Source organism: Dromaius novaehollandiae, chromosome 1 (assembly GCF_036370855.1).
Source record: "Dromaius novaehollandiae isolate bDroNov1 chromosome 1, bDroNov1.hap1, whole genome shotgun sequence".
Classification (NCBI taxonomy): Eukaryota; Metazoa; Chordata; class Aves; order Casuariiformes; family Dromaiidae; genus Dromaius; species Dromaius novaehollandiae.
In genome coordinates this window covers 52,585,677-52,613,310 of record NC_088098.1, presented here as the reverse complement: position 1 = coordinate 52,613,310, position 27,634 = coordinate 52,585,677, and the positions used below count along the sequence as shown (strand labels likewise).

Below are 27,634 nucleotides of genomic sequence, written 5' to 3'. Positions count from 1 at the left end.
TGAGGGGCAGTAGGAAATCCTTTCTGTGCTCTGAGAGGGGATTGCATTGTATGAGCTCTGGAAAAGACAGAAGTTGTGTGCATGTGTGCCCTGAGGCACCCTGAGTCATAGAGGAGTCTCCTTGAAGCAGTGACCCAGAGATGAGGACAGGACAAAGAACAGTTTTCTTCAGCCAAAACATTTGATAGACTTGTGCGTTATAAAGTCAGCAGAAAGCGTTTGGATTGTATTGTTAGGATCCGTATGTTATACGGTGAAGGACAGAGTGCTTGATGTCAAATCCATGGCTTGTGGTACAGTAAAATATCTATTTTAGAAAGTCAGCATCAGGTTAAGGCTCTCTCTCTTCATGAATTTACAAGTGTCCCTATTAAAGCTTTTTTCGGTTACTAAACATCCCCGATGTTAACATTGTGCCTCATTACTTGCATGAGCATATAGCTCTTGCTTTCCACCTCTGAGGCTTGCTATGCTTTCGTTGGCATGATTTACAGATCCTTACAAAACCCAGCAGGATGGCTGTTGCCAGAGTGCTGTTTAATTCCAGCCCCCTTCTGCTTTGAATCGTAAATGGAGACTAGGCCTGCTGACCACATTGAGGTTTCAAGGCCCCAGTGTTCTTTGCTTATGACCATAAAATTTGTTGCATGGAGAAGGCAGTTTAAAACCAAGCTTTGCCTTCCCATGCTGTAGTTGGAAGACATGGATGTTCTTATGTGCATTGTTCAGATGGCCACCCCCCGCATGGTTTCCTCTGCCTGTTTCCTCTGTCATTTTTCTCCATTTCATTCCCTTCCCTTTCATGAGGCAGATGGTGCTGAGCCAAACTCCAGCAAGCTTCTGGGGGTCCCACTGGCAGAAGAGCCACAGCAGAGGCTCAAGTGGCAAGCTCACCTGGAGTTCACACACAACCATGACGTGGGTGACCTCACCTGGGACAAAATTGAGGTCACCCTACCACATTCAGACAAGCTGCGCTCACTGGTGTTAGCTGGCATCCCACACAGCATGAGACCACAGGTGAGAGTGCTACCTGCTCTGAGCAGACCCTCCTGCCTAGAGTAAGAGATGATGAAGTGAGAGACCCTTTTGAGAAGGTGTCACATTATGGCTTTCTGTGGCTGTCTGAATGACTCTTCCTGTCTCTGTTCACCCTGTCCTATTACAGCTATGGATGCGTCTGTCTGGGGCCTTGCAGAAGAAGAGAAATTCAGAGATGTCATATCGGGATATTGTGAAAAACAGCTCTAATGATGAAACCATTGCTGCCAAACAGGTGGGAGACACTGCCTACTGCTGGCTGGACATAGGAGTGTGGGAAGAAGGGCAAGATTTGCTGCATGAGGAGGAAGGGATGTCTGCCTAATGCCTGCAGTAGGAGCAGTTGAGAGGACCAGGGTGACTGAATCCTACTGCATCTTATCCCACTGGGCATATTTCTACTTTGTTTTGTTGAAATGGGAACTGTGGAGCTCCCCTCCATCCTAGGAGGGCAGGGAAGGGTTTTGCCCCATGCTACCTGCGGGCTAGAAAACTGTGCTGTGGTCACATGCTTGCTCTTCTCAGTGGTGAAGCCAGGGGTTGAGTTTACCCAAGTGTTTTTTGGGAGCCACTAGGTCAATGTCCATGCTGGCCTTCTCCCAGGTGTCAGCGAAAGCTGTTACGCTGACTCCAGGTGCTTGGACAGGGCCATCGCCTTCGGTGCTTAAGGGCTTAGGAATGGTGTGGGGAAGCAGAGTATGTGGCTAAGGCAGGAGGCCGCAGGGAGGCGCAGGGAGCAGAAGGTGGCTGTTCAGATGCTGCTAGCTGACCCTTTCCTTGCTTGTGGCTGTCTGGCAGATTGAGAAGGACTTGCTCCGCACGATGCCCAGCAACGCCTGCTTCTCCAACATGAACAGTATCGGAGTGCCGCGTCTACGCAGGATACTCCGGGGACTTGCCTGGCTCTATCCAGAGATAGGATATTGCCAAGGCACTGGCATGGTAACCTGTTCTCATAGTGTTGTTGCATTAAGGATCATCCCATCTGTGATAGCTACACTGAGGCAAGCAATTTGAAGCCAGGCTGCCAGACACTATGTGAACCAAACTACCTGAAGGCAAATCTCTTCCAAACGGAGCTTTTCTCCTAGGGAAAGGAAAGAGGAATAACACACATGTGCAAAGATGTGGAATGCTTCAGCCTGTCTGGCGGGGAGGGACAGGTGTTATGCTGAGGAGAAATTTCTTCAGTGGGAGGCTGCAGGAGAGCTGTTGTGGAGGGAGAAGGGTGTTGGCTGCCTAGACTGGAGTAGTCTGGAGGGACAGGAAAGAGTTCTGCTCCTCTTAGGACAGGCTTGCCATGCAATAATTCTTCTTTCAAAATCCCAGGTAGCAGCCTCCCTGCTGCTCTTCTTAGAGGAAGAAGATGCCTTCTGGATGATGTGTGCTATCATTGAGGAACTGGTTCCTGCCTCCTACTTCAGCACCACCCTGATGGGGGTGCAGACAGATCAGCGTGTCCTGCGACAGCTCATTGTGCAGTACTTGCCCCGCCTGGACAAGCTGCTCCAGGAGCACGACATCGGTAAAAGCTTGCTTTAGAGACCACAACTTTTCTGGCCAGGGTGGTGTGCAGGCAAAGATTAATGTTCCTGTTACACAGAGGGAGAACAGCAGGGCCAGGAGCAGACCTCCTGGCCCTAGAGGCCAGTGCAGTGCACAGTCATCTTTAATCTGGGAGGGCAGCGCTTAGGAGGGTTCATCTTCACTGGTTGGCTGACTTCTGTCATGTTTCCTTTCTGTGTCTCCATTCACAGAGCTGTCCCTGATCACCTTGCACTGGTTCCTTACCTCTTTTGCTAGTGTTGTCCACATCAAGCTGCTGCTGCGTATTTGGGACCTGTTCTTTTACCAGGGCTCTCTGGTGCTGTTCCAGCTCACATTGGGCATGCTCAGTATGAAGGTAATTCCTGCCTCCTCCTTAGTGCTTTGGTGTTTAACCCTGAGTGCTACAGGTGAGAAAATTTTGTATCCACTTCCTGTGTGTGGTTTGGGAGTGTGCCAGGGAAGAAGTCCTGCCTTCCTCATAATTAGGGGTGTGAAGACTTCTAGTGCAGTGCTGGATACTCAGAGATTGCTCTTTCCTTCCCTACCTCATTTGTTTTCTCATGATTAAACTGCCCCTTCTATTCACTCTAGATCCCAGCCTGAGGGCCCATCCTACCTGAACCAAGAGAGCTCTTGATTTTGCATCATCTCTGAGCAGGAATACAAAACCAAGGTTGTGGCCATCTGGGGAGCTAGACTTTGTCACTGTTGAATGCTCCAGGAGACTAGCTTCATTGTCCAGACTTTTTTTTAATTTGGCTAGTGTACATTTGACCAGCCTGGTGGTCTCCTTTGTTATGTGAGGAATGATTCTGTGGTTCAGCTTGGCATCTGGAGGGCAAGGGTGGGCCTGCTGGGAGCGAGGGGAAGGTGCAGCACTGCGTGGCATGGTAGATGCTGTGTAACGTGTGAGACTGGGCAGTTCTCATTCCCTTGTCCCCAGAAAGATCCCTGCTGTGTCCAGTGATGGTGGTGGATGCAGATTAGCTTCTGTTTTTTCTGTCTTTGGTGATTTGGCTTCATTTCAGTGGTGGATGCTGTGATGTGAAAACATGCTAGACAGTATTTTCAGAGCAGATCTCAGTGCAGTAGGGCAGCAAAAGATGCTGCTTCTCTCCCAAGGGTAGCTTGGACTTTTCCTAACACTTCTTTATGGAATTGAATAGTTGTACCTGGGTTGTTTCTGGCCCAGGCTGTATGGTGAGCATAAAATTGCATCTAGCAGCCCAAGAGCATAGCTGTCAGGCTCACTGTTCTGCGTGACAATGTGACTGCATCCTTACAGGAGGATGAGTTAATCCAGTCTGAGAACTCTGCCTCAATCTTCAACACACTCTCAGACATTCCAAGTCAGATTGAAGATGCCGATGTGCTGCTGCGGGAGGCCATGCGTGTGGCTGGCTCATTAACAGATGTGGCGGTGGAGACTCAGCGCCGCAAACACTTGGCCTACCTCATTGCTGACCAAGGGCAGCTGCTCAACTCCAGCACCACTGTCAACAGTTTATCCAAGGTAAGCGTGCAGTCCAACCTGCCTCACAAGGCAATGGTAGAAACGGAGCAGCTGTGTTCCCTCCCAAATGTTGTTTGTGAGCAAGAGGTCCTCCTATCGGAGATGGCTTTGGCTCCAGAATAAATGTGTTAGCCCTTGGAGAAAAAGTATTCAGAAGTGAGGGGGAAGGTCTGTACTACAAGAAATGCTGCCAAATATCTCCTGGCTGATGAAGCTCTAAGTGAAAGGGATATTGACATTAACTGTTGTTATTGTTAGTGGAAATTATGATGGAAAGTGGTGCATTTCATTAATGGGAACTAAAAGAAACAATGTATGCTTTTGGCAGAATTTGCTTGGAACTACTCTGCTCTGTGTGCACAAGTTAGGATTAGGAATTAGTCCATTAGTAGGAAACCAATACACTAAAATAACTGTTCTTGGAAGGCACATTCAGAAAGCAAGAGCAGCCTTTGAGAAGCTGTGTGAAAAATGCAGCTATGTTTAATCTCAGACTACAATCTACAGTTGCAGATGTAACATAAGATTCATTAGTAGCTACTGTTCATCAAGCCTGTTTGGAAGATGCATTCTTGATGTTTGTCTGCGTGCTAATCACAAGACACTCCTGCCATTCTAAAGTGTAATAGGCATCCACTTATGAATTTAAATATAATTAAATATGGAGCTGCTTTTGGCAACAGGTGAAAGTAAAACTAAAACTTATTCACTTGAATCATGGTTGATTCTTGAATTTCAATTACGGTCTCATAATAATTGAGCTATAAATAACCTGCATTGCACATGGACTAGATCAAGCAGTAGAGCTGATTCATTGCGTTAGAAGTAGAACAACTCTTGTCTAAAATTGTAAAGACACTTGCCTGCCCCTTCCAATGGTAGCTGCCAGGACCGCTTGCCCAGGGCTAGCCCACATGGAAGATGCTTTCTTTTATTTCTTAAATTTGTCCTTACATGTGCACTTTGTTCTTGCTCTTCCCTATCCCTCAGGTTGTGCGGCGCAGGACTCAGCACAGGAAATCTGGCATAACCTCTCTGCTTTTTGGTGAGAACAAACCTGTGACTTTTGCATGCTGTTGATAGAGGTAGTGGCCTTGGCCGGGAGGAGGGTAAGGAAAGCAGAGAAAGAGTGGGACAGAAGAAAAGATGAGAAGGGAGCCACAGCCAGAGGATGAGAGGGAAGAAGTGCAGTTTTCCCTTGGACTGAGCTCAGAAGGTGGAATTCAGATGAGTTGGTGAGCACCTGAAGGCTGACTAAGAGCAGGCTGTGGCTCAGCCCAGCTGTAATGCCCTCCTTGCACTGACCACCAGGCCAAACTCATTTTCTGTCAGGCTGTGTACAGTCTGTTGTATGTTGTGCTCTGGTGATCTTACTCCTCTCAGTTCAGGAGCATCATCTCCAGAGATTTGAGACAAGATAGGATGGTCCAGTGTGTTACCTGTCAAAGCTCTGAATACAAGCATTACCTGCTCTGTAAGCTCAATGTTGTGAACATTTTTGCATCTTAATTCTCATTGCTTATGAGCTAAGTCAGCGTATGTCCAGAAAGCACGCATCCAGGATAGATGTTGTGTGGGTTTAAAAATAACTTGCTTCTGCAGCTCTGTAATAATAGCCCTTTCTATTGTAAGCCTTACTGTCATCATCTTCCTAGCGAGTGGTTAGTTTTCTTGAAATTGCCACATCTCACCACAGAAATGTTTTTTTCTGGGGGAGGAGAATGTGCTGAATTTATAGGGTTCAAATAATGTTCCTTTTGTGGTTGAAATAGTCTGAATACAACTCAAACCGGGTTTTACTGGTCTTTCAGAAAAGAGGTTTTTTGATGTTCTCCAGGAAGCTGCCACATTTGCAAAAGCCCGTTACAAGCTCATACAGCATTGCATATAAAAATGACAGTAGAAGACTGAAGTTGTAAAGTTAAGCATGCAGAAGTGAAGAAATCCAGGAAAGTTGTTTGTGCAACCTAAACTCAGATCTCTTGTGCATAATGTTATCATACAATCAGTACAGGCTGAACCTGCGGGGAACTTAGCTGCAAAATGCATCTTGCTTGTGTCTCAGATGGAGATCCCTCTTGGCCAAGTTTGAGTAGCTTTTCTAAGGGTGTTAGTGAGCTGTGCTCTGGCACAAAGGCAAATTTTAACTTCAAGCTTCAAAAGATATCATTGAGATGGTTAATAATGTGTTTTCATGTTGGGGGGGGTTGTTTGTTTTTATGGTGACTGGCATGTTTTTGCCTTGATGTTATTGATAATTAAAAAGTTGACTAAAATAAAAAAAGTTGTCATCCTGCAGTAGATGACCACAATGGAAAACTTCAGCCTAAATGAGGGAAGGGAAAGCTTGGTGTAGTAAATCCACCATTATATGGGAAAGAGTCAAATGATCTTAACTGTAAGATCTGCTGCCTGTGACGGTTATTTTGTGGAGTTGGTATATAGCCCTCTTCTAGGTGGGAGGAAGAATTTACCTAGGATCTAATCCTTCTTCCTTAGAGTGAATGGAGACTTAATAGTGACTTTGGCAGGAGCTGTAGAACCACAGGAGCACTGTTTGGAAGGGACCTCTGGAGGTCCGTAGCCCAACCTCTCCTCCTCAAAGCTAGACTCTTGCCAGCACTAGATCAGGTCAGCCATGACTTTCTCTAGCTGAGATTCAAGGAGACAGATCAGATTGCTAATGAAGGACTAGAGAAGAAACAGGAAAAGATGGTTTAGGGGAGAAAAGATGTACATATTCCCATTTTTCTGCTGAATGGCCATTGTAACAAGGAAATGCAGGAGAGCTGGCTCTCCTCAGCACAATTGTGCAGCCTGTTGGTCTTTGAAGGCTCAAAATTGAGCCTCCTTGCACATGGCTAATCCTGCACTGATTTCCTGTTTTGGAAACATGCATGCAGGTATGTGGGGTGCAGTGAGGTGAATCTGGTGGAATCCCCACCTGCTTTCCTCTGTAACCTGTGTCTGTTGAGGTGGGAGGGTGCAGAACAGCATCTCACCTGCTTGTGTCTGGGTGGGATTCAGCTGGATATAGAGAGAGGAGCGCAGTATTTTGGCCAGAAGGGACCAAATGATGAAAGAAAGAGTCCATCTGCATAAATGACAGCAGTCCACTGAGCTAGTGGCTGCAGTCAAGTAATTTATTCTTTAGTCATGTTCTGCTTTTAACACATGAATTATCTGAGAATCCCCAACACCTGCATGATCAGCTGTCAGTTTATAATCTTTGTATCTCTGAATCTGTTGTGAGGCTTCTTACACGCTCTACTTCTTACCCCTGGCCATTGAGAAGGTGGTTTTGTTAATTTTCATTGCTTGGACTGGAAGTAAGTGTACCTTACCCTTTTTCTATTCCAGGAGCAAAGTTTGGCTTCCTCTTAAACCTTGCATGGCTAACTCTCATTTATCATTTAATGTAGCAAACAGAAAAAAACTAAAAACATTTTTAGTCTATTTTTGTGCTTCCAGTTATGTTCTTAAAGTTTTGGTCCTTTTAATTAGTATCAATTGTGATTAAAAGATACTGGATGTCACTTTTCATTAAGCTGGATACTGCTCTTCATTCATACAAAGCTGTTGCAGCAGCTGTATAGCTCACACCGTATTTTATTGATTTCTGCAATGTTGTTAGAAGGTAAGCGGTGTACTAATTTGCTAGCTGATGATTTTCTTAGGACATGCTTCAAAGCTGCGTTTGTATCAACACTGGAGTTCAGTGAAAAATGCATTGTTTTAAAAGTTGATTTTGTCAATCAAGCTACTACCTCTTAAATATATTGTAGGTAGAGCAAAAATAAGTGTATGAAAGTGCATTTTGAATTTAAAACAAATTTATTTAGAAATGAAGCAAATGGGTCATTGTGTCCAAACATCATTGACCCAATGATTAAGGCATTCAGATGCATTTAACTGCCTAAAGAATCAATCCCACTAGGTGTCCTTCTGCATATAGTAATAGAGATAGGCTGTCAAAGCTCCTATGGAAATTGGTGAAAGTTGGAAGGTGCTTTGATAACTTTTACTTTGTACTTACAACAGTTTTTATGCACCCAATACCTTTGAATAGTGGCTTTTAGGGAGGCTGAAGTCTTAAGAGAGCTGGGCTCTTCTCCCTCATGGCTCTAACTTCTAGACTGACACAGGAAAGTAGGCTACCTTGGTTTTCCCCTTTTTTTTTTTTTTCTTTTTTTTTTTTTTTTTCAGGACCCTCAGCCTGTGAGCTATGTAAAAATCAAAAGTAGTTCAAACAAAAGCTGTTTCAGTTTGATCAGTTCAAGAGAAGTTTTCAAAGTTCCCCGCTTTTGAGTGGTACCACTCACTCTGCTGTCTGTGCATACTGCATAGGTGCTTCTCTAATGCAGCACACAATGCCTTGGTATACTGACTTGCCCAAAAAGATAAAAGATGACATACTTCAGTTCCATATGTGGTTTGAAATAGCAGCTCCTTAAAGTTTGAGGCAGTCTTGTTGATATATCTTATTACTTTATTAAATAGGTGGCAGTAAATACCTGCCTTAACGTAGGCAGTCTTAATGTCAAGCTTGTTTGATTTCTATAAAAACACTGATTTCTAATGTCAACAGCAAATAAATACATTGCATTGATTTTCCTCTCTTCTCCTCCCCTCTGGCTATGCGGGCTTCTCCAGGGGATGACGACCTGGAGGTGCTGAAAGCCAAGAACATCAAGCAGACGGAGCTGGTGGCTGACCTGCGTGAGGCCATTCTCCAGGTGGCACGACACTTCCAGTGTGTGGATCCCAAGAACTGCAGCATTGTGAGTGGGGACAGCTGGGTCTGCATTGCTGCATGCTCCAAGCATGACTGTTGGATATTTGCTGTAGGCCAGGGCTGCTCTAATGCCCATGGAGCTTCTAGGCTGAAGGAAGAACATGCTAGGGGTAATGGGTGGAAGGTGAGGGATGCTCAACCTGCTTCTGGTGGAGCAGGGCTGTGCTGGGAGGTTTTCTGCCCCCTAGGAGAGGGAGCATAGGTTGAGACAGGGCATGTGAGCTTTAGTAGAGCAGCTCTGAGTCACCTGTTGTTTTCCCTTCCCCTTTGCTCTTCATCCATGTGCATGCCAGGATCTGACTCCAGATTACAGCATGGAAAGCCACCAGCGGGACCATGAGAACTATGTGGCCTGTTCCCGCAACCGCCGGCGTCGAGCAAAGGCGCTTCTGGACTTTGAGCGCCATGACGATGACGAGCTGGGCTTTCGCAAGAATGACATCATCACGGTGCGTCAGCCTGTGAGAGAAGGGCCAAGGCAGGACTCTGCAGACCTGACTTTTTGGGACATTACACTGCCTCCTCTGCAGGGAAGCAAGGGAGGAGGTTTGGCTCAGAGCCCAGTTAGGAGTCCAGGGAAAGCAGCTGGTGTTTCTGGGGGCTGCATGGGGACAAGACATTATGTTCCCATGAGTGCTGTCTCATGGGTCATCCTCAATCCAGCCACGCAGTCTGTTTTCTGGCTGCCATACAGCTGAGCAAAAGACTGATTTGGTCCGACCTAGGTCCAGATTTAACGCTGTGCATGGGGCTGTGGTGAGACTGAAAAGGCATCCATTTGCCTTTTAGCTGTCATCATCCCCTTTAGAATTGCCGAAAATGGGAATGGCATTGTGTTTGCAGCAGTCTTTTGCCCTTGAAGGCTCTCAGCCATGCAGGAAGAGGGCGTTGGCACAGCAGTTGAGGAAGAAGTAATTCCTCACTGTGTATGCACAGCCAGGCAGCATAGTTCACCTGGCCCTATACCCCTTCTGCTGTGTAGAGTGTGAAAATGTGGGATAGCACTATGCCCTGCCTCCATTCCTTAGTGTTCAGGAGTTGCTGTCTGACCCTCTCTTCAACCAGTGTCTTCCATTTTCCATTTTTCAGATTGTCTCCCAGAAGGATGAGCACTGTTGGGTGGGCGAGCTGAATGGACTGAGAGGTGAGAGCAGGAAGGGTTGGACTGGGAGGAGCAGGGCAGGATGGGAAGCATCCCTTCATCCACAGCAACTGCTCTAGCACATGTACTTCATCCATGTCAGCAAAGACTGCCAGTCACCCCAGGCATCTGCCAGGGATGAGAAAATGTTATAGCAGGGCAGGAGAGCAGTGGTGAAGACCCCTGGTTATTTCTTGCAAACACCAAGCCTAGGCTGCGTTCTTCTGGCACCAGGTGGCTGGGTGGGTGCTGTCTCTGCTGCTTCTGGGCAGTGTCATGTAAATGGCTTCCTCTTGCAGCTGCCTTAATTCTTGGAACATTTTTAAAAGGCTGCTCACTCCCTCCTTTGGCGTTGGGCCCTATGAACCCTTTTTCATTCTTGACCTCCCTGCCACTGGCCTCTGATCTTGTCTGTCTAGGAGTTTCTCAGTGTCCATGTCAGGCTCATGTCTTTGTTCACCCTTTGTAGGTTGGTTTCCTGCAAAGTTTGTGGAGATCTTGGATGAGCGGAGCAAAGAGGTAAGTTTAAAAAAAAAAAATCGTGAATGTCACAGTTGAAAAACTATAGTTGAAAAGAGCCATGCATTTCTCTCCTTGAGTCTGTTTGCTCTCTCTGGCTGTTTAGTGCTTGATGGTGTGGTCAGGCAGCTTATGTTCCTAAGCCTATTTGCCCAACTTCCTGATGCTGGCCATGCACAGAACGGGGGCCCCAAAGGGCTGTGGGGGCGGGGGGAGCTGAGTGCAGTGTCAGGGCTTGCAAGGTCCTCAGAGACCAGCTTTGGGAAAGCTGTGAATGAGTTAGGGAAGTACACAGCAGGATCCAGGGGGCAGTGTTTCTGCCTGCCCCAGCTCCCTGTGCTCATTCACTCTCCCTTTGGGGCTGTCCCTATGGGTCCTGCTCTAGCTTTGTGGTCACCACAGTGGGAATCCCCAAGTATTGGTGCCTGGGGGGCACTCTCAGTTCCTCTCACCATCTGCAGCGGTAAGAGAGAGCTGGCTTGCATCCAGCACTTGCCTGGAAATGTTCAGACATGGCTCTTGCTCCAGTCTTATAGTAGTTGTGGTTTTAGTGCTAAAAGTGAGAGAAGAAAGAGTCCAGCAAACATTTCTGTACATGATACCTCAGTATGGTCCCAAGGCTGGGGTTGTGGATAAGGAGACAAAGGTCATCAGCGGTTGGTCTAGGCAGTTTGGAGGGGAAGTGGAGAAGGCCCTGAACTCCCTCTCCTGCCCACCATTCAGAGACTGAGGGAAGACTCGAAGGCTGACCGAGACCTCAAGTGAAGCCCCTAGAGAGATGTTGCTGCTGATACTTACCAGTTGCTTTTGTCACTGCCTTCTTGGGGCTGGTTCCTTACATGCAGGCCATGTACCTCTGGGTGCATAAACACGCACCCTGTACAGCTGAACAGTTGTCCTCCCAACTGCAGAAATATGGAGGTTCCCAATCATTCTAATTTTTGCATGTTACTGTTCAGTCCTCCATGCTAACAGCATGCTGGTGTGATATCTCAGAGTGGTAACACAGCCAACCTGGGATTTCCCATCTATCCCCCTTTGTCTTGACCTTTAGCAGCTGATGGAGTCCCAGAGAGCTGAGATATTTGGTGCATGTCCCTGTCCTTGCCTTAGCTCAGTCAGCATCACACCAAACCACAGCAGTGCCTACATGCTGAGTGCTGCCAGTGTGGTGATGGTGTCACCTGTGTGGTGTGCAGTGCAGCATCCAGGCCACAGAGGTCCTGGTGTCCCAACAAATCCCAGGGACTAAGTGCTGAACTTGGTGCCTTATGCAAGAGCCAGTGAGAGCATGAGGCGGTAAGGGAGGGGGTTGGTGTGCACCTGAGAGTGGGAGGAGGTGTGTGTGGAAAAGGTGTAGGTATGTCTAACATCTCCATGCTCTGCTCCTTCACCAATACACTGAGAGCTGGCTCTTCATGTTCCTCAGTACTCCATCGCTGGAGATGACTCGGTCACAGAAGGGGTGACGGACTTGGTGCGAGGGACACTCTGTCCAGCCTTGAAGTCCATATTTGAACATGGATTGAAGAAACCATCTCTGTTGGGGGGGCCCTGCCATCCCTGGCTGTTCATTGAAGAGGTGAGATGTCTCGGTTCCCTTCATGGGGCAGTATTGCCAGAGGGCCTGGGCGGGGGGGCTGTGGGGCACTGTGTACTGACTGCCCCTCTGCCCTACTAGGCTGCGAGCCGGGAAGTGGAACGGGACTTTGATTCAGTGTATTCTCGCCTCGTGCTCTGCAAGACTTACAGGTAAAGCCACTTTATTCACACCGGTTAAGTCTATGCCCTGTGCCCTGCTCTTGTGTTCTTGTCAAACTGCTGCTGCCTTCCACCTCGGAAGGGTCGTGGCCTGCCTCCACCTCCCATGGGTCTGGTGTCGGTAGACTGCTGTGCCTGTGCTGACTTGCAGCTGGCAGTGGCTCTTGCCCCCTTCCCTGGGCTCCCGTGTTTGCAACTGGGACTGTGCAAGATCACCCGTGGGCTCAGCGGTAGCAAGGGAGCTGTTCCTGCTGTTGGTGTGTGGAGGGGAGAAAGCCTGCTTGTGCCCGGGGTGGCCCTGGAGCTAGCTAGTTCTCTGCTGTGCTCTTTGCAGGCTTGATGAAGATGGCAAAGTCCTCACTCCAGAGGAGCTGCTTTACCGGGTGAGTGCTGCCCCCAGCCCAGCAGAGCCCAGCTCTCAGCCTGGGCAAGCTTTCCATGCAGGCTGCTGGAGGGTGACTACCCCCTCCAGAGAGGTGCTCATGAGCCTCACAAACCTTCCCACGAGGAAGGAATAGAGATGTCAGGTGCACAAGGAAAGGCAGAAAGTTGAGCCATCAGGGAGTCTCAGCCTCTTTAGTCCCAGCAGGTGACACCATGTGAGGGTGGGGGACAGGCAGGGAACTCTGGGGAGGGCAGTGTTTGGCTGTGTTCCTGAAATACCTGCTCAGCACAGCCTGAGGCTAAGCTGTGAGAAGACAGTAACCACATCTTCCTACCCCTCAGGCAGTTCAGGCTGTGAACATGACGCACGATGCGGCACACGCACAGATGGACGTGAAGCTTCGTTCCCTCGTTTGCGTCGGACTCAAGTGAGTCATCCAGTTCTTGATGTCATGGGTGCGAGGAGCTTGTGAGGGGACAGAGCAGGTTCAAGGGCGGCAGTTGTTTCAGTGTCCACCCTAGGCCACGGGGGCTTTCTTCCCCTCACAGCAGCGACCGAATGGGACCTGCTCCTTTCTTGCTGGGCGTGCTGGCCTGGCTCCTGGCTGGAAGAAGTAGCTCTCATTTTTTAGAGTGGCCTGCACAGGCTTCCTGTGGTATCCTGTTCCCATGGGGGATAAGGCTTGAGCTGAAAATAGCCTGTCCTAAAGCAATGGAGCCCCTTTCCCTGGTTTTAGCCCTGAAACATGCCTCTGCCCCATCACTGCAGTGAGCAGGTGCTGCATTTGTGGCTGGAGGTGCTGTGCTCGAGCCTGCAAACCGTGGAGAAGTGGTTCCATCCCTGGTCCTTCCTGCGCAGCCCTGGCTGGGTGCAGATCAAGTGCGAGCTGCGGTGAGTTCATCCCCATGGGCCTCACCAGAGCCTGGGGTGGCTTATCTTCTCCTGTGCAGGAGGTGAGCCTTGTTGTGACTGGTTTTGGGCCAGCTCCAGTCAGCAGCAGTGCTTGCTGCCCAGACTTCTCCACTGCAGAGATTTCCTCCCGTGTGCTGAGGCAGCAGCAACCGTCTAGACAGTTTAATGGGATGTGCTGTGCCTGCCTGATCAAGAGCAGAGCCTGGCTCCCAGGGAGCTGTGGTGACAAGCAGGCAGTGTCTGCCTGCCAGCAACCTGCTGCTGTGCCCTGAGCCTGCTGTGATGGAGAGACTCTGCCTCCCCCCCCTCCCTGCCCTTCAGGACTTCCACTTCCATGGCTGGCTAGCATGAGCCCTGCAGGGACTGAGCAGGGAGCTGGGAACCTGCTGGGGAGACAGTCTGACAGCACTGCCTGGGAGGGAGTTAGTCAACCAGCATACAGCTGGTTGACATGGGGAGAGGTGTCAGGGGCTGAAATCTGCTTCTTGTGCCCAAGCTTGCACAGAACATGTTGCTTGGAGCCAAGGGCCGCATTCCCATCACTTGCTTCTGGCCCTCACGCACTGAGCAAGGCCAGAGCTTGTCCCAAGGGGCCACAGAACAAGCCCCTTTCTCGCCACTCTCACCCTGCTGCTGCTGCCATCCTGCTGGAACTGGCTTTTGGCTGCAGGACCCAGTTGTTTCCAGCCCCAAAGGCCAGTAGAAGGGAATGGGCCTGTGTACTTGTACCGGGGGTGCCCCGTTCTCCTCGTGCTGCTGCTGAATGGGAGGAAGGGGTTGCCTTCCATCTCTGAGCTGCAGTGTCCCGGTGACAGCAGCCGCTTTCTTGCAACACAGAGGCAGCACTCGTTCAGCAAAGCCTTGGGACGGTGCCAAGCCAGTGCCAACGGACCAAGCAGGACTGGGTCTTGGTAGGGCCCAGGCTGGCGGGGAGGAGGACCCAAGGTTTATGCCATATTCCTCCCAGGCCGCTCCCTGCGGAGGGCCTTGGCTCTTGTGCTACTGCAGGAGTTTGAGGACCCTCATGCAGGACTTTCACCTCAGCCTGCAGGGCTGCGAAGAGCCTGTTGCAAGGCTGAATGCTGCAAGGGCAGATGCTGCTTGCAGCCAGGGCCAGTGAGGGAACTCCATGTGCCATCCCCATGGAGCTCTTGTGCATGGGGGTCAGAGGCCCTTCTCTTACCTCAGGGAGAGAGGTGTGTGCAGAAACACCCAGGTGCTACTGGCAAGAGTCTGCTTTTTGGAGAGGAACCTGCCAACCCTCTTTGCCAGCTGTGTGCAGTCCTCAGCTGTATGTGTCTGCAGTGTAGCAGAGCAGGGAGGCTGCCTGTGCTTTTGTGCGAGGCTCTGTAGGGGTTGCACTTGAGTCACATTTTTCAAGCTTCTCTTCCCAGCCCCAGTCTGATGGGATGTGAAGCCCAAAGGGGTGAGGGGAAATTGGGGACCAGTGGCTGCTGCTGCTGCCCCTTCAGTGCTAAGAAACAGAGATCCCCTTCCTTTTAAGCTTACAGTGTCTGCCCCAGGACAAGCTGAGGAGGTGGTGCATTTGTGTGACTGGGGACAACAGCTGGGCACAGGCTGGGAGTGTGTAGCGCGTGCACGTGAGTAACCGTTGTTCTGTTCCACTTCAGAGTCCTCTGCAAATTTGCCTTCAGTCTCTCTCAGGACTGGGAGCTGCCTATAAAGAGGGAGGTGAGTAGTTTTAGCATCTTCTCCTCCCCTCAGCCAGGGGCTTTGCCTACCATCCCCCTCCCCTAGACTTTGCGCTCTAGCCCATCCACTGCATCCTCTTGAGCCAGTGCCAGAGGCTGCAGACCAGGCTGCTTTCCCTGCTGGGACAGGCACTGTGCTGCCTGTGCCCGCCCAGCTGGGGCAGAGGGAAATGTCAGGCACCTCCTTTCCCCCTCCCTTCCCCGGTGCTCTCCAAACCGCAGGGCCTCTCCCAGGTTCAGGGGTGCTGAGATAAAGTGCGGGTGGCTGCTCTGTCTGGGCTCCAGGGTCTTCTGCTCCATGTGTTCCGGCTCCGCTCACGGGTGCACCCCGCTTTTCTGGGGGGTGCGGTGACCTGGCTCTCTGTGTATTGTCCTGCAGGAGAAAGAGAAGAAGCCACTGAAGGAAGGGGTGCAGGACATGCTGGTGAAGCACCATCTCTTCAGCTGGGACATAGATGGGTGACCCCCACCCCACCCCACCCCGGGGAACCTTCTCAAAGGCACACACTCTTCTCCTGCCCCTCCTCCATTTCCCACCCCTCCCACTTTCCCCCACCCCTCCTGCTTGTATCTGTGACAAAATCCCCCTCGGGGGGGGGGGGGGCTGCCAGGCCACCTGGGACAAATGGCAGCAGTGCTGAGAGGCCAAGCTGCAGACCCAAGGGAGATGATGGTTGAGGTTCATGCTGTACAGGGATGAATGTGCTCTTGCCACAAAAACAAGTGCCCCTTCCCAGCCTTCTCCATCTCTGCCGCCCAGATCTTCTGCTTGCCTCTGCTCTGCCTCCCCCTGGTGCCAAGGGAGAGGGGCCTGGCCCACAGCCCCTCGCTGGTGCCCTGCAGGCCAGCAGCTCTGTGTGTGTACAAGTGTTTCTGAGTGCTGCTGTAGCTGTGGGGAAGAGGCAGTCCCTGTGGAGTGGCTTTAGTCTGTGAAAGCTGGCGCCATGGGCAGGTGGCACTGCGGGTGCAAGCGGAGTTGGGCTGTACAGGAGCTGGACTAGCACATCCCCTCTGTGCCAGCCAAGGGCTTGCCTCCATCAGGGAAAGAGAAGGTGAAACCTGAAGCACTTGGACAAGTTCCTCTGTCCTGGGGCCGGGGCAGAGAGGGGGAAATGTCATCGGCCTCATCGCACCTCCCTGGCATGGGTGTGTGGGGTGTTGACAAGAGGTGCCTAAGAGCACCGGCCTGTTACCACTGTAACAGCCTTAGGGGATGGACCTTGTCGGCTCTTGGAGCAGGCAAGAACCAAATCTCCCCTAAACAAGTGTTTCATGCTGTCATTTTAGTCTCTAGATTATTTTTACCGTTAACCAAAAAGCTGTAAATTAACTCTAGGAATACATGTATATTTTGGCACTGTTGTAGCTCAGGATGGGGTTCAGGTTGGAGCTGGCTCAGGGAGACTAACTCATCCTTGCCCTGCTGTGGCAGCAGGGACGCAGGTCAGGACTGGAGAATTGCTGCTTTGTGGTGGTGGCTCTGGATATGGAGTCTGTGACTTTCTACTGAAAGCGCTTGTCTGTGAGCACAAACTACTCTTGAAATGACACTAGATTCTTACTTTCCTTTATTCTGTGGGTTTGTAAATAAACTGTATCTTGGGAGCATTGTGGGTTTTGGCTTTGTTTTTCAATGGGGCCAGGGCTAGATTTAATTCTTAATTTCTGCCTTATGATGATTATGGCCCTGTCTGTGCCACTGTTCCATGTCCCTGAAGGTGAGTGGGGCAAAGCAGCTGCTCTGTGTTGCCCCTGGGGCACTGGCAGCCATGGTTGTGCCTCGCAGCAGCTGACCATGAGCCTGGGCTGCAGAGGCAGCCAGCAGCAGCAGTTGGTGCAGTCGTGCTGTCAGCAGTGGCAGCCCTGCCTCGCCCTGTCACAGCAGAGCCCCATGAGGCCTGGAAAAAACAAACACTCAAAACTAAGGGAGGGCAGGTCCCTGCAGCAAGAGGCAGAGCAGGAGGTCTCCTTAGCAAAGGCAGAGGGGCTGGCAGAAAGCAGGGCTGAGTGGTGGAGAGCCACTGTGCAGCAGTGTTTGAGCAGCAAGGCAAGTATGGAAGGGCATGTACAGGAGAAAAAAGCACAGAAGAAATGAGAGGTGGCACCTCTTCTGCAGCCTGGGGCGGTAACTGAGCACAAGCCAAGACAGAACTGTGTTCAGACAGCCCAAGCTCACAGAAGAGAAAAAGCTACAGTGTATTTACTGATGTGAACATTAGTGTGTTTTCATTCAAAGTAGTTCCAGCAGTGCGGCCTCTAGACAGGGAAGACTGCAGCTTCACCTCCCTGTACAGTTGGGGGCAGGGCCAGACCAGCTTACTGGGCAGGGGGAGGTTTTTAAAAGCTAACCCTGCTTCTCCTACCGTAAGGCCAACTTCTGGTTGTAGGGTAGGTAATTTCCACACATGCTGGGAATCTCCCTGCAGCTGAGAAGGGATGGGGCACCTCTGGTCAAGCTCCCCCCCCCCCTGCCCCCCCCAGGCCTTGAAAAAGACTGAGTCACCCTCATATAGATAAAAAAGCAAAGCAGCCCCAGGCCTCTCACCAGTATAGTAGAGAAAAGTTTTTAAGCACATGGCTGTTTCAATTTTTTTTAATAAAATGGATTTTTTTTCAAATATTTGTAACTGAAAAAATAATTCAATTTAAAGATCCATTCTCTCCCCCATTAACTTGTCACTCTTGTCCTTTTCCAGTTGAACACTCGCTCTGGATCCATTGCCCCAACACTGTCCAGCTCAGACAGTGCTGATCACCTGTTGCCGTTTGCTGCATAGTGGAAGGGAGAGTGCGTGCTAGTCAAATACACATTACAAACAAGTAGTGGTTACAGCAGAAAGATTCAGGATTACATTCAAGGTAGAGGCAGAACTTTGTTTTTCCCAATGGGTGCAAAAATGTATGTCCAGGGGAGTACCTCTTCCAACAAAGACCTATTGAACTATTATTCAAACAAATAATAGTAAGAAAGCAGAGAACTGGGCGAACCTGCTGCTGTGCCAGGATGCTCTCAGCACCGTGGGGGGAGGAGACCATTCTAATTATTCCTGGGCTGAGGCACTCTGCTTTCCCCGCCCCCTCCCCCCCCCAAAGCACATGGCCACACTCGCTCTCTTAGCAGGCGGCCTTTGTGCAGAGGGGCTCTGGCAGATGAGCTGGTTTCCTAAGGCAATGAGGGTTGCACTTCTGTATTGGCTTGGCTCCTTGAAAGCTCTCAAGCCCATCAGCCAATTTCAAGGGTGCTGGGCACATTAAATGTAATCAATTCCTACACGTTTCACAAATCAAGGTGTTGGTGTTGGGGTACAGGTGAGAGAGCGCATCTGGGTGAGCTCATCCTTTCTTCATCAGCCTATCTATGGTTTGGGGTGGGGTGGGGGGCTGCCACAGGCAGGCACAATCAGTACCTGGCATTTGTGTTTCTCAGCCAACACGGCCTCCTGCTCACTGTCGCTGTGACATGCCAGCGCTCCCTGAGGAGCTCCCTTCAGCTAGGGCCAGGCACTGCAGGAGGCGGCAGGGGTAGGGGACGCCTGCACTTGGTGTGCTCCCACCTTCCTGTAGGATATCATTGCACTTGAATGTGGGTTTTTTTTTTTTTTTTTTAATTATTATTTATTTACTAGTCACTGCTTTGTAATTACTTATTTGTACAAAAAAAGGTCACACAGCTGTTGTGGGGGCTGCTGCTCACTCTGGGCTAAAAGAAGCTGCTTTTGCTCCTTTGACCAAAGGAAAAAAAAAAAAAAAAAAGAAAAGAAAAGCCGCCTCATTTTTCACACCTCTTCCCCGCTTCCATTCAGGAGGACCCTTGTCCAGAACCACCTGCCTCCTATGCACACCCTGTCCCACAATGCTGGGCAGCTGCCTTGGGGGGGTTTTGGGGGGGGGGGGGGGGCAGCCCTGTCTCCAACAGTACCTGATACAGAGAGCCCAAGCCCAGTGCTGTAACACAATTTCTATTGCACCACTGGGCACCAGCTCCCACTCCCAAGTACACCCAGGGCACAACCCCCGAAAGAGGTGTGGGAGGGCCAGGCCAGACCGATCAAGGGGGAGAGGTGGAGGCTGATAAGCACCCCTCACCTCCAACACACTGCAAGGGAAGCTGCGTGACTTGCTTATATTTGTGGGGGGTGTCAGAAAGGAAGGAAGCTGCCAGCAGGCTCCCCCCCCCCGGCAAATGATTAAGAAATTTACTCCCCACGTTTAACAACTAAACAGGGCTCAGGAAAGCAGAAGTCTCTCCCCAGCTGTGATTCTGGTGTGATCCCACCCAGCTGCCAGGGTAGTTCCTGATGGAGAGTTAAGTGCAGGGCTGGCAGCTCACCTGCCCCTGCCAGGTAGCAGAGGCACCGACAGGCCTCCAGCGCCCCTTCCCCGATGAGGCCTGCACGCCAGCCCTCGGGGGGTTTGGGGGGAATATCATCAAGGAGACACTAGCAGGGCCAGAGCCTTATTCTGCATTAATTCACCCCCCCCCCCCCCACACACACACACACCCCACTCCCCAAAACTAGCCTTCCCCTTCCGACACCACTCAGGGCCAAAGCAGGGCTAGCTGTGCCAAGAGGAGGCTGCACGGGGTGCAGCTAGGGTATGGCCCACCTGGTAAGTACGGCGGTGAGTTACTACCAACAAACACAGAAGGAAGTTATAAATGACAGGAGTAACAGCACAAGAGAGGTCCGCAGCCCCGCATTTCCAAAGCAAAAAACTGCCCAGGCAGGAGTACTGTCACATCCCTACAGGGGTTTGGGGCACAACCTCCTCCCACTCAACAGCCAGCAGCTACCCTTGGGCATCAGCTCAGGGAACTTACATGGCAGCAGCAGCACATGCAGAGGGCAGCAGCTCGCAGGATGCAGACATTTGCTTGTGCCTTCTACCCTGGGGCCCAGGTGGGAAGCGCAGAGGTTTTCCTGCAGCAAAACCAAGCTTTGCTGCCTGTCACTTAGTTTCAGGCTCTAGCAAGGACCCTTCACTGTGCCCTGTTGAGCTAGGCCCTGTGTTGTGCCAAGCCGCGCCCTTCGCCCAGTGTCTTCCTTTTCCTTGCTCAGGGCAGACCGGGGGTGAGGAGCTCCTTTCCCCAAGCCATGTGCCGTACAGGGAGACGACAGCACAGCTGAAGGCCAGAGACAAATTGCACACGGCCCCTAATGATATGTTGCTTGTTGCTAGCTGTGCCCCTCGGCATCCGACCCAGGGCACGCGGATGCTTACTTGGCTCTAGCCCTGCCGCAGGCCGGTGGCCTCACTCAGCCCTGCCCCATACTGGGCTACTAACAGCCAGGGGGAGCCTGGCACCAGTGGCCTGACTGGGAATGAGCAGGAAGCCACACGGAAAGGTGCCTGAAGGCTGGACTCCAGGCACAGCCAGAGGTCTGAGGCAGCAAAAGACAGATATAACATGTAAGGACCTGGATTTTAGCACCTTAAAATCTGTTTTTGCAGCCCAAAGCAAGTGTCACAAGTAGGCAGGCCTCTGCCAAGCTCAGCAATAGTTGGGAAACCAGCTCAGAAATTACCATCGTTGGTGGGGAACCCTGGTTCCCTTTGGCTACATTGGGACAAGGTGCCTGTTCCGCCTAATGCCTCGCTCAGCCCAGCGGCAGACCAGACCTGCCCCTTACAGACGGCACGCGGGGCAGCAAGCAGCCCTTCTGCACCCCCAGCCCTGCAAGCAGCAAGCCCTCTTTTACACAGCGCTCCAGAGGTAAAATCCCCTTCCACAACCGTTAAATCAACTGTCCCAGGACAGCATAACCCCCTTTATTTGTCAATCCCAGCACGGAGTGAGGCACTGCTTCCCGGCAAGGGGGGCACAGGCCCAGTCGCACCACGTCATGCTGCGAGGCACGAGGGAGCTCCCGCCCTGTGGCATCCTGCCCCAGGCGCTGGCTCCCTTCTCACCCCAGCTCCCAGCGGGGTCCGGGCTGCAGCAAGAGGGCAGGAGGCTGCCAGCCCCAGAGCTCCTGCAGCCTGCCCCCCTGCAGCCCTTCTCCCTGCCCAGCCCGCCCGGTTGCCCACTGCCCTGGCCGCAGTGACTCGAGCAGCGGGTTTGCCTTGCTGCCACTGCTGGCTTCGCGCAGGAAGGTCACTGTTGGGGGAGGAGTACAAATACTAGGAGCTCTTTATCTTTTGGTTGACTGGCCTCTTCCCCCCACTATGTGCCCGTGCCCTCCCACACCCATTCCCTTCAGTCTCTGCTCACAGAGTTACAAGCAAGAATCCCAGTGCAGCTGCAGATCATGTCCATCAAGGAAGTCTGTGGAAAAGAGGCTGGGAGCAGCAGTGCTAAGGGGAGCCAGGCTCATGACAGGCCCTCCCGGCAGCTCCAGCCAGTCCATGCTGTCCAAGTTAGCCTCAGCCAGATCCAGGGCTATGCCCCCGGCCGGCTCGTGAGCAAAGTGCAATTCCGAGGTGTCCATTGGTGAAGGCGGGTGGTCCAGGATGGCCGAGCTGCTCAGCATCTCACTGTGGAGATCGTCAATCAGGGACAAGGGCTCCGGCCCGTCGTGGCCTGCTGTCAAGAGGGGGAGGCCGGTGCTGCTCTCCAGGAAGTCCTCCAGCCGGCCCACGGGCACCGGCTGCCCCAGGGACACTGGCACCGCCAGCTCTGAGGAATGGTGGCTGCTGGGCGGCGAGGAGGCGGCTGGGGCTGCGGGTGGTTCTTTCCCGGATGGCGATGACTGATCCTTGAAGTCAGCAGAAATCTCTGTACAGGAAACAAGCACACAGGCCAGAGTGAGGAAAAACTCTGCCGTTCACAAGAAAGATCCCTCCCGCCCATCATGGCAACGAGGACCCCCACACCCTGAGCCCTTGCTGACCACAAACTGGCCTAAGGAAGCCCTTCAGCATGCTTATGGGTTTTTGGCTCTCCTCAGTATCACAGAAGAGATGTGCCCAGATCCAGTGCAGCAGAGCCACCAAGAAGCTTTATGAGATACTAATGCCTGACTGACATGTCCCTCAGTGCCTTAATATCTGTCTTTCAATGCCGAAGACGCTACAGGAGCAAAGGCCTGGGTCATGATATACATGTTGCACTATCCCCTCAGTGCTCTGCACTCCCCAGTCTCAAAGCCAGACTCATTACGGGTTTTGCCTCCTTACCCCCACTTTCGATGAGAATGTCAAACAGGTCGTCCATCTGCTGGCTGGAACAGCCATTCTCCTGGGAAGAGAGCACAAGATCAGCTTCCTGCTTATCACAGGAGCTTCCACCTCCAGCAGCCCCCTCAGCTGCTGGCTCTCCTCCCTCACCCCAGGGACTGGGCTCTTACCCAGCAAGAAAAAACGCACAGAAGCATGGCGCCAGACTCCTCCATAACCCCGGGCTCTAGGAAGGTATATTTAGCAACTGCTACATTAACACTCATCAGGAAGTGAGTGGTTTGGGATCTCTACCTGTGGTTAGGGATCCTCCCCATTCCCTCCAGAAGGAATTCAGATAAGAAGGCTCAGTTAGAAAGGGCCTGCTGCGTTTCCATTCCCTATTACTTGCCCAGACCAGCTCTCCAAGGAAGCCGGGGGAAAGAACTGCTCTCACCTCCTGGGCTTTTGGCTGTTGCTTCATTGCCTCTTCATAGCCTGGAGGCTCTTTCATCGGGACCGAGGGAACAGGAAGAGGAGGTGGAGGAGTTCCAAAAAGCGACGGGTGCTGTTGTTGCTCCAGGTCCATCTGGGATGGGGAAGGGGCAGCAGGAGAGCCAGGCTGTGACGAGGGCTGTTTAGAACAAAGGCAGAAGCAGTGAGCGGGGGAAAGCCCATATCAGCTTCCTGTTTCACAGCTGCTTTGAGAGACCATCATCCCCTCTCTTGGCGGGTGCTGCACAGAAGTCTGCACTGCTCTGCTCCCAACAGCCCAGCTTCTTCCGTGTATTCCATGCATTAAGCCCTGGCTGTGGGGCAGCAAGACAGATTTTCCCTCCAAATCACAGCTTGAAATCTTCTGCTGAAACCTTTATTTTTCTAACGCTAAAGCAAACATGCCACAAACCACCACCAGACTGCTCCTGGATGGGGAGAGCTTCGTCTGTTCAAGTGGGAGATTCTTCTAATACTTTGGAGAGAGAAGGGCATTTCCCACACTGCTTCCAACCTACTCTGCACAATATAGGCTAGCCTCTATCTTTTACCCACCACTTTCTGTAGTGCCTGCTTTGGGGACAGTCAGGCTTCATTAGCAGCAAATATCACAGCCTGAAGGTGGGCGGGGAGCATCAGAGCACTCAGAAGCACCAGAGACCTCCAAAGGAAACCCAAAATGTTGCAGGAAGTGGTGCTGGTGACTCAGCTTCACCAGATGATTCAGCAAGCAACTGCCCATCAGAAATATCAAAACATGGATCAGGCCTTTGCCTCTACAGGGGCTATCAGTGATCCCCATTGAAGCTTGCTCCACTGAAGCGATGAATCCTGGACATTAGCTGAATTCCAGTCCCAAATACTTGTACATGTTGCTCTCTTCCCCATCCCATTTTCCCTGGAAAACTTTCAATCAGTTCTGTGACCTGGGTGTACAGGAGCGACCCCAGAGCTGCTCTGGGGTCTGCTCTCTCCACCTGAGAGGGGCTGGAAACTGGCGTTGTGGCACAGGCCACTGGGATTTGCTGGGAGGGTACCTTTTTTGGCACACTGGGTTGGCCGGCTTTGCCAGGAGCACCAGTTTTCAGGGACCCTTTGTGGAAACCGTTGAGGAAGAAGGGCTGCAGGTTTGGAGGTGCTGAGAAAGACAATATGGTGTGGGGCAGCTGCCCCGGGACCACCTGCAGGCCTGGCTTCTGACCCTACAACAGGGAGGCAAAAGGATTAGGAGAGTCACTACAGATGCCTCCACAGCACATGAGCTAAGATCAGGCACAGACTGCCAACAGTCTAAGGAGCCTGAGGGAGAAAGGTGCCTTTGTTCCCCTTCTGCATTTCACCAGAGGTCTCAAAGTGACCCAAAGCACTGACCCTTTGCAAAGTGCCTATCCGACAGGACAAAACATTGTGACTACACTAGAAGTAACTACTGTCTTCATGTTTGTTTCAGGATCTGACTCAAAAGTCATCGTCCAAGGTCTAAAAACTCTTCATAATCTTTCTGTGTCTTATCTTGACTACATGTTATAGAGAGAGCTATGTCATCCCTGATCTGGGCTAGAATGGGAGGAGAAGCACGAGCAAGGTCTGTTCACAGCTGTCACCTGGAGAAGGGGTAAAGCCGGAGGTGCTCTCTTCCTTAAGACTGCATTGCACTTCACAAAGACATAATCAGCAGGTATGCTCGAGGCACAGGAACTGAAATTTCAGCAAGGTTCATCAGGACTGGACATTAAAAGGTCGCATCTTTTTGCCCCTCTCAGAGCTCATATCCTACCTTCAATAGCAGACATACCGCCCATACTACCCTCTGGCAGGCTCTCTCCACACAGAAATCCCCTTTAAATTTAAGCAGCAATATTTCAAGAGTAGGCGGCACTACTGCAAACCAAGGTTGCCCATTCTGGCCTCTCCTGGTTTTCAGCTAATAGAAAATACCTGCTTAAAACACCAGCTGGTCTTCTGTCCAGTGTGTGGGACTAAAAGGCAGTAAATTGTAAGGGTTTAGCCCAGAACTCTTTGCTGTAAAGCCTCCAGATCTCCTCCACAAGTGCCCCTCAGGCAACACCTCACAGATGCTTAGTGCTCCTGAAACCTGAAGAGCTGACGGTGAGCACAGCTAGCTCAGCAGAATACAGAGGAATGCAGATGTTACACCAGGTACCCCTTCTGCTGCCACATTCAAGCTGAAAACCAAATGCCCCACGCAACTGCAAGCTGTGGCTGAAACGGTTGTGAGATCTCTCTTGCCATGATGATGGTCTCTGACCTGCATTGTGCACGTGTACTCCCTTCCCACCACTGCTACAAACCCTGACAGCTGGCAAAGGAAACCAGGAAGAAATACAGGCAGGTGGCAAGCTACCTTTCTGACAGATTGGTTTAGTCCTCTGGGTTGCTGCTGCTGCTGTGTGGGCTGCTGCTGCGTGGGCTGCTGCTGCTGCTGTGTGGGCTGCTGAGGGGTGTTTGCAGGTAGCTGACACTGCGGTTGGCTGGAAGTTTTAGAGGGCGATGATTGTACTCTCTGCAAAGAAAAGGATATCAGTGAGAAGCTATTTCCCAGACACAACATGGAGCAAGGCTTAGGTTTCTTAAAGGATTTATGAAATCCTTTTTCTTCACTCTTTATTCTTTAGGAAATTCTGTCAGTCATTCTCAGTTTCACCAAGCAGAGAAATCAGATTGAGGTGGGAATCAGTGGCACAGGATGCCTGTATTTTGACAACCGACTCCCATCTCACCTGACACACAGCAAATGCAGCCTGTTCAGTGCCTGATGGTGAACACTGCCAACTGCTCTGCAGAAGGTGCAGGAAATGTGGCAGTAGACAATAAAAATCTCTTCTGATACCACAGAAGATGCTGGGATTTGACTTATGTCATAAAGTCTGGGAATATTTATCTATTCCTGGAAGAAACACTCAGAACACTTCTGTTAAGTGCTGAATTCATGCCAGCAGGGGAACAGTAGATCATCTCTTACTAAAGACTCTGCCAACACTTACAGAATGACACACATTAAAACAAAGAGCAGTCAAAAAAGCAAAAAGGCTGCCCCCATGGTTTGGTTTCAGCTCTCAACAGACAAGACAATCTATAGCACTGCAACTACAATCTTTCCATTAAAGAACAAGAGGTGAGAGTGAGATGTGGCAGCAAACACTAGTCCACCAAGCCCAAGATCCTGCCTGAAAAAAGGCACAACCATACGTTTGGAAGAACGCTAACAGCCTGTGATGTACAAAGTCAATCATGCATTGCTGTACAGGGTTCATTAGTGTCAAATTCCAATCTTTTTGCTGGAAATTTGCTTACATTGCTCCGTTTTACAAAGCTACAAAACTATTAGCCACCACAGCAAGCAACCCAGCTTTTTCTTTTACTATTTACTGCACTGAATTTCCAACATGTGAAGTCATCCTATGGTAACCTGAACCCCTGTACAATGAGTGGGAGGAAGGAGAGAGGAACCCAGCTGCCCACAGCGTGGAAGTGACCCAACGCTCGCCTACCTGCAAGGCTGGGCAGCTACTCCCCGCCTTCCCGTGGGGCGAGAGGCCCTGCCTCTCGGTGCTCTGCTTGGTCACAGTGAGGACGATGTGGGTCCCTGTGGAGTCGGTGATGAGGGTGGGGGGAGGGGTGCCCTTGATGAGGTCGCTGAGGGCGCTCCCTTGCTGGCCAAGAAAAAGCCGCGGACTGTGGGACCGGCACGTCAGCTCTGCTTCCGCGGCGGGCACCTCCTGCTTCACCATCACGGCTTTCTTTGGCACTGCGCTTGGATCCAAAGTGTCCATTTGGCTAGCGGTTGCTGCAGGGCTGAATTGGTCTGTTTGGCCACTGGATTGCTTTGCAGACTGGCAACTTAAGAAACCGTTTTCGCTCTTGACCTGGATGCCGAATGCTACTGGGTTGGAGGGAAGGGCTGCTCCTTCTCCCGCAGCAGCTGGGGCCACTAGTGACTGCTGAGAGCGCTTCTCCTGCTCTAGCTGTAGCCTAAGCATCTCAACCAGCTGCTGCTTCTGCTTCAGCATGCGGGTGAGTTCCTCTATCTGCTTGTCCTTCTCCTGCAGCATCTGGTCTTTGTCCCGAACTTCTGCATCTCTGCTGTTACTGGTGCTGCACCGCTCTGACCTGGGTGCTGCATTTACACTGCAGGAGGCAGCCTTGGAGCTTTCTTCTTTCACCACAAACTGCACTGGAGATGCCTGCAGGGTGAGCTGGGTCAGGGGAGAAGTCACCATCTCCCCAAAGGTGTCTCCGGTGGCCGAGTTCTCATCCCCTGTGCTAATCTGTGAGCGCTCAGAAGGAGTGGGAGAAACAGGGGGAGTTGAGCCTGTGCTGCCAAACTTCATCACGCCACCACTGGTGACTGTAGCCACAACTACTTCTGCTGGTGTAATGCCAGTGGTGACGAGCGCTGGCCCTGTGCTCAGCCTAGCAGCTGGGAAGGCCACCACCACTTCGGCAGCTTTGGGGAGAATGGCTGCTGTGCTGGGTTTGGGATTAGGGGCTGTTTGGCCAGCTGCACCGTTCTGCTCTTGGTAAGCTCGGAGACGCTCAATCAGGTCCGTCTTTGTGCCCGAGACAGGTAAGGCCCTCAGCTTCAACTCTTGCTTCAGCTCTGCCACCTGATCGGGGAAAAAGAGGTGGTAACAACAAGAGAACACATGCTCTAATGAGAACAACTATTAACAGCTACCAGAATCATGAGGCA

The 27,634-nt window shown here is 51.3% G+C and overlaps 2 protein-coding genes across 4 annotated transcripts in view; one reads left to right on the top strand and one right to left on the bottom strand.

The window, feature by feature from the left end:
• The window catches only part of SGSM3 (small G protein signaling modulator 3), a 30,098-nt gene extending 13,166 nt beyond the window's left edge, over positions 1–16,932 (top strand). For both annotated transcript variants that reach the window (XM_026101701.2, XM_064512071.1), the window contains 18 exons: positions 812–1,020; positions 1,169–1,276; positions 1,840–1,983; positions 2,371–2,566; positions 2,799–2,944; positions 3,875–4,102; positions 5,093–5,147; positions 8,756–8,883; positions 9,191–9,346; positions 9,987–10,041; positions 10,508–10,557; positions 11,987–12,139; positions 12,239–12,309; positions 12,653–12,701; positions 13,045–13,130; positions 13,472–13,594; positions 15,247–15,307; positions 15,707–16,932. In XM_026101701.2, the coding sequence (XP_025957486.2) occupies positions 812–1,020; positions 1,169–1,276; positions 1,840–1,983; positions 2,371–2,566; positions 2,799–2,944; positions 3,875–4,102; positions 5,093–5,147; positions 8,756–8,883; positions 9,191–9,346; positions 9,987–10,041; positions 10,508–10,557; positions 11,987–12,139; positions 12,239–12,309; positions 12,653–12,701; positions 13,045–13,130; positions 13,472–13,594; positions 15,247–15,307; positions 15,707–15,790 (2,102 nt within the window). In that variant the 3' untranslated portion in view covers positions 15,791–16,932. The remainder of the gene's footprint in view (positions 1–811; positions 1,021–1,168; positions 1,277–1,839; positions 1,984–2,370; positions 2,567–2,798; positions 2,945–3,874; positions 4,103–5,092; positions 5,148–8,755; positions 8,884–9,190; positions 9,347–9,986; positions 10,042–10,507; positions 10,558–11,986; positions 12,140–12,238; positions 12,310–12,652; positions 12,702–13,044; positions 13,131–13,471; positions 13,595–15,246; positions 15,308–15,706) is intronic.
• A 972-nt stretch (positions 16,933–17,904) lies between these two features.
• MRTFA (myocardin related transcription factor A) overlaps positions 17,905–27,634 on the bottom strand; it is an 88,697-nt gene continuing 78,967 nt past the window's right edge. Inside the window, exons 13-18 of one of the 2 annotated variants that reach the window (XM_064512067.1) lie at positions 26,433–27,548; positions 25,286–25,444; positions 23,958–24,122; positions 22,883–23,059; positions 22,447–22,507; positions 17,905–22,045 (exon numbers count right to left, since the gene is read on the bottom strand). In XM_064512067.1, the coding sequence (XP_064368137.1) occupies positions 21,546–22,045; positions 22,447–22,507; positions 22,883–23,059; positions 23,958–24,122; positions 25,286–25,444; positions 26,433–27,548 (2,178 nt within the window). In that variant the 3' untranslated portion in view covers positions 17,905–21,545. The remainder of the gene's footprint in view (positions 22,046–22,446; positions 22,508–22,882; positions 23,060–23,957; positions 24,123–25,285; positions 25,445–26,432; positions 27,549–27,634) is intronic. The other variant, XM_026101690.2, reaches the window with a different exon arrangement.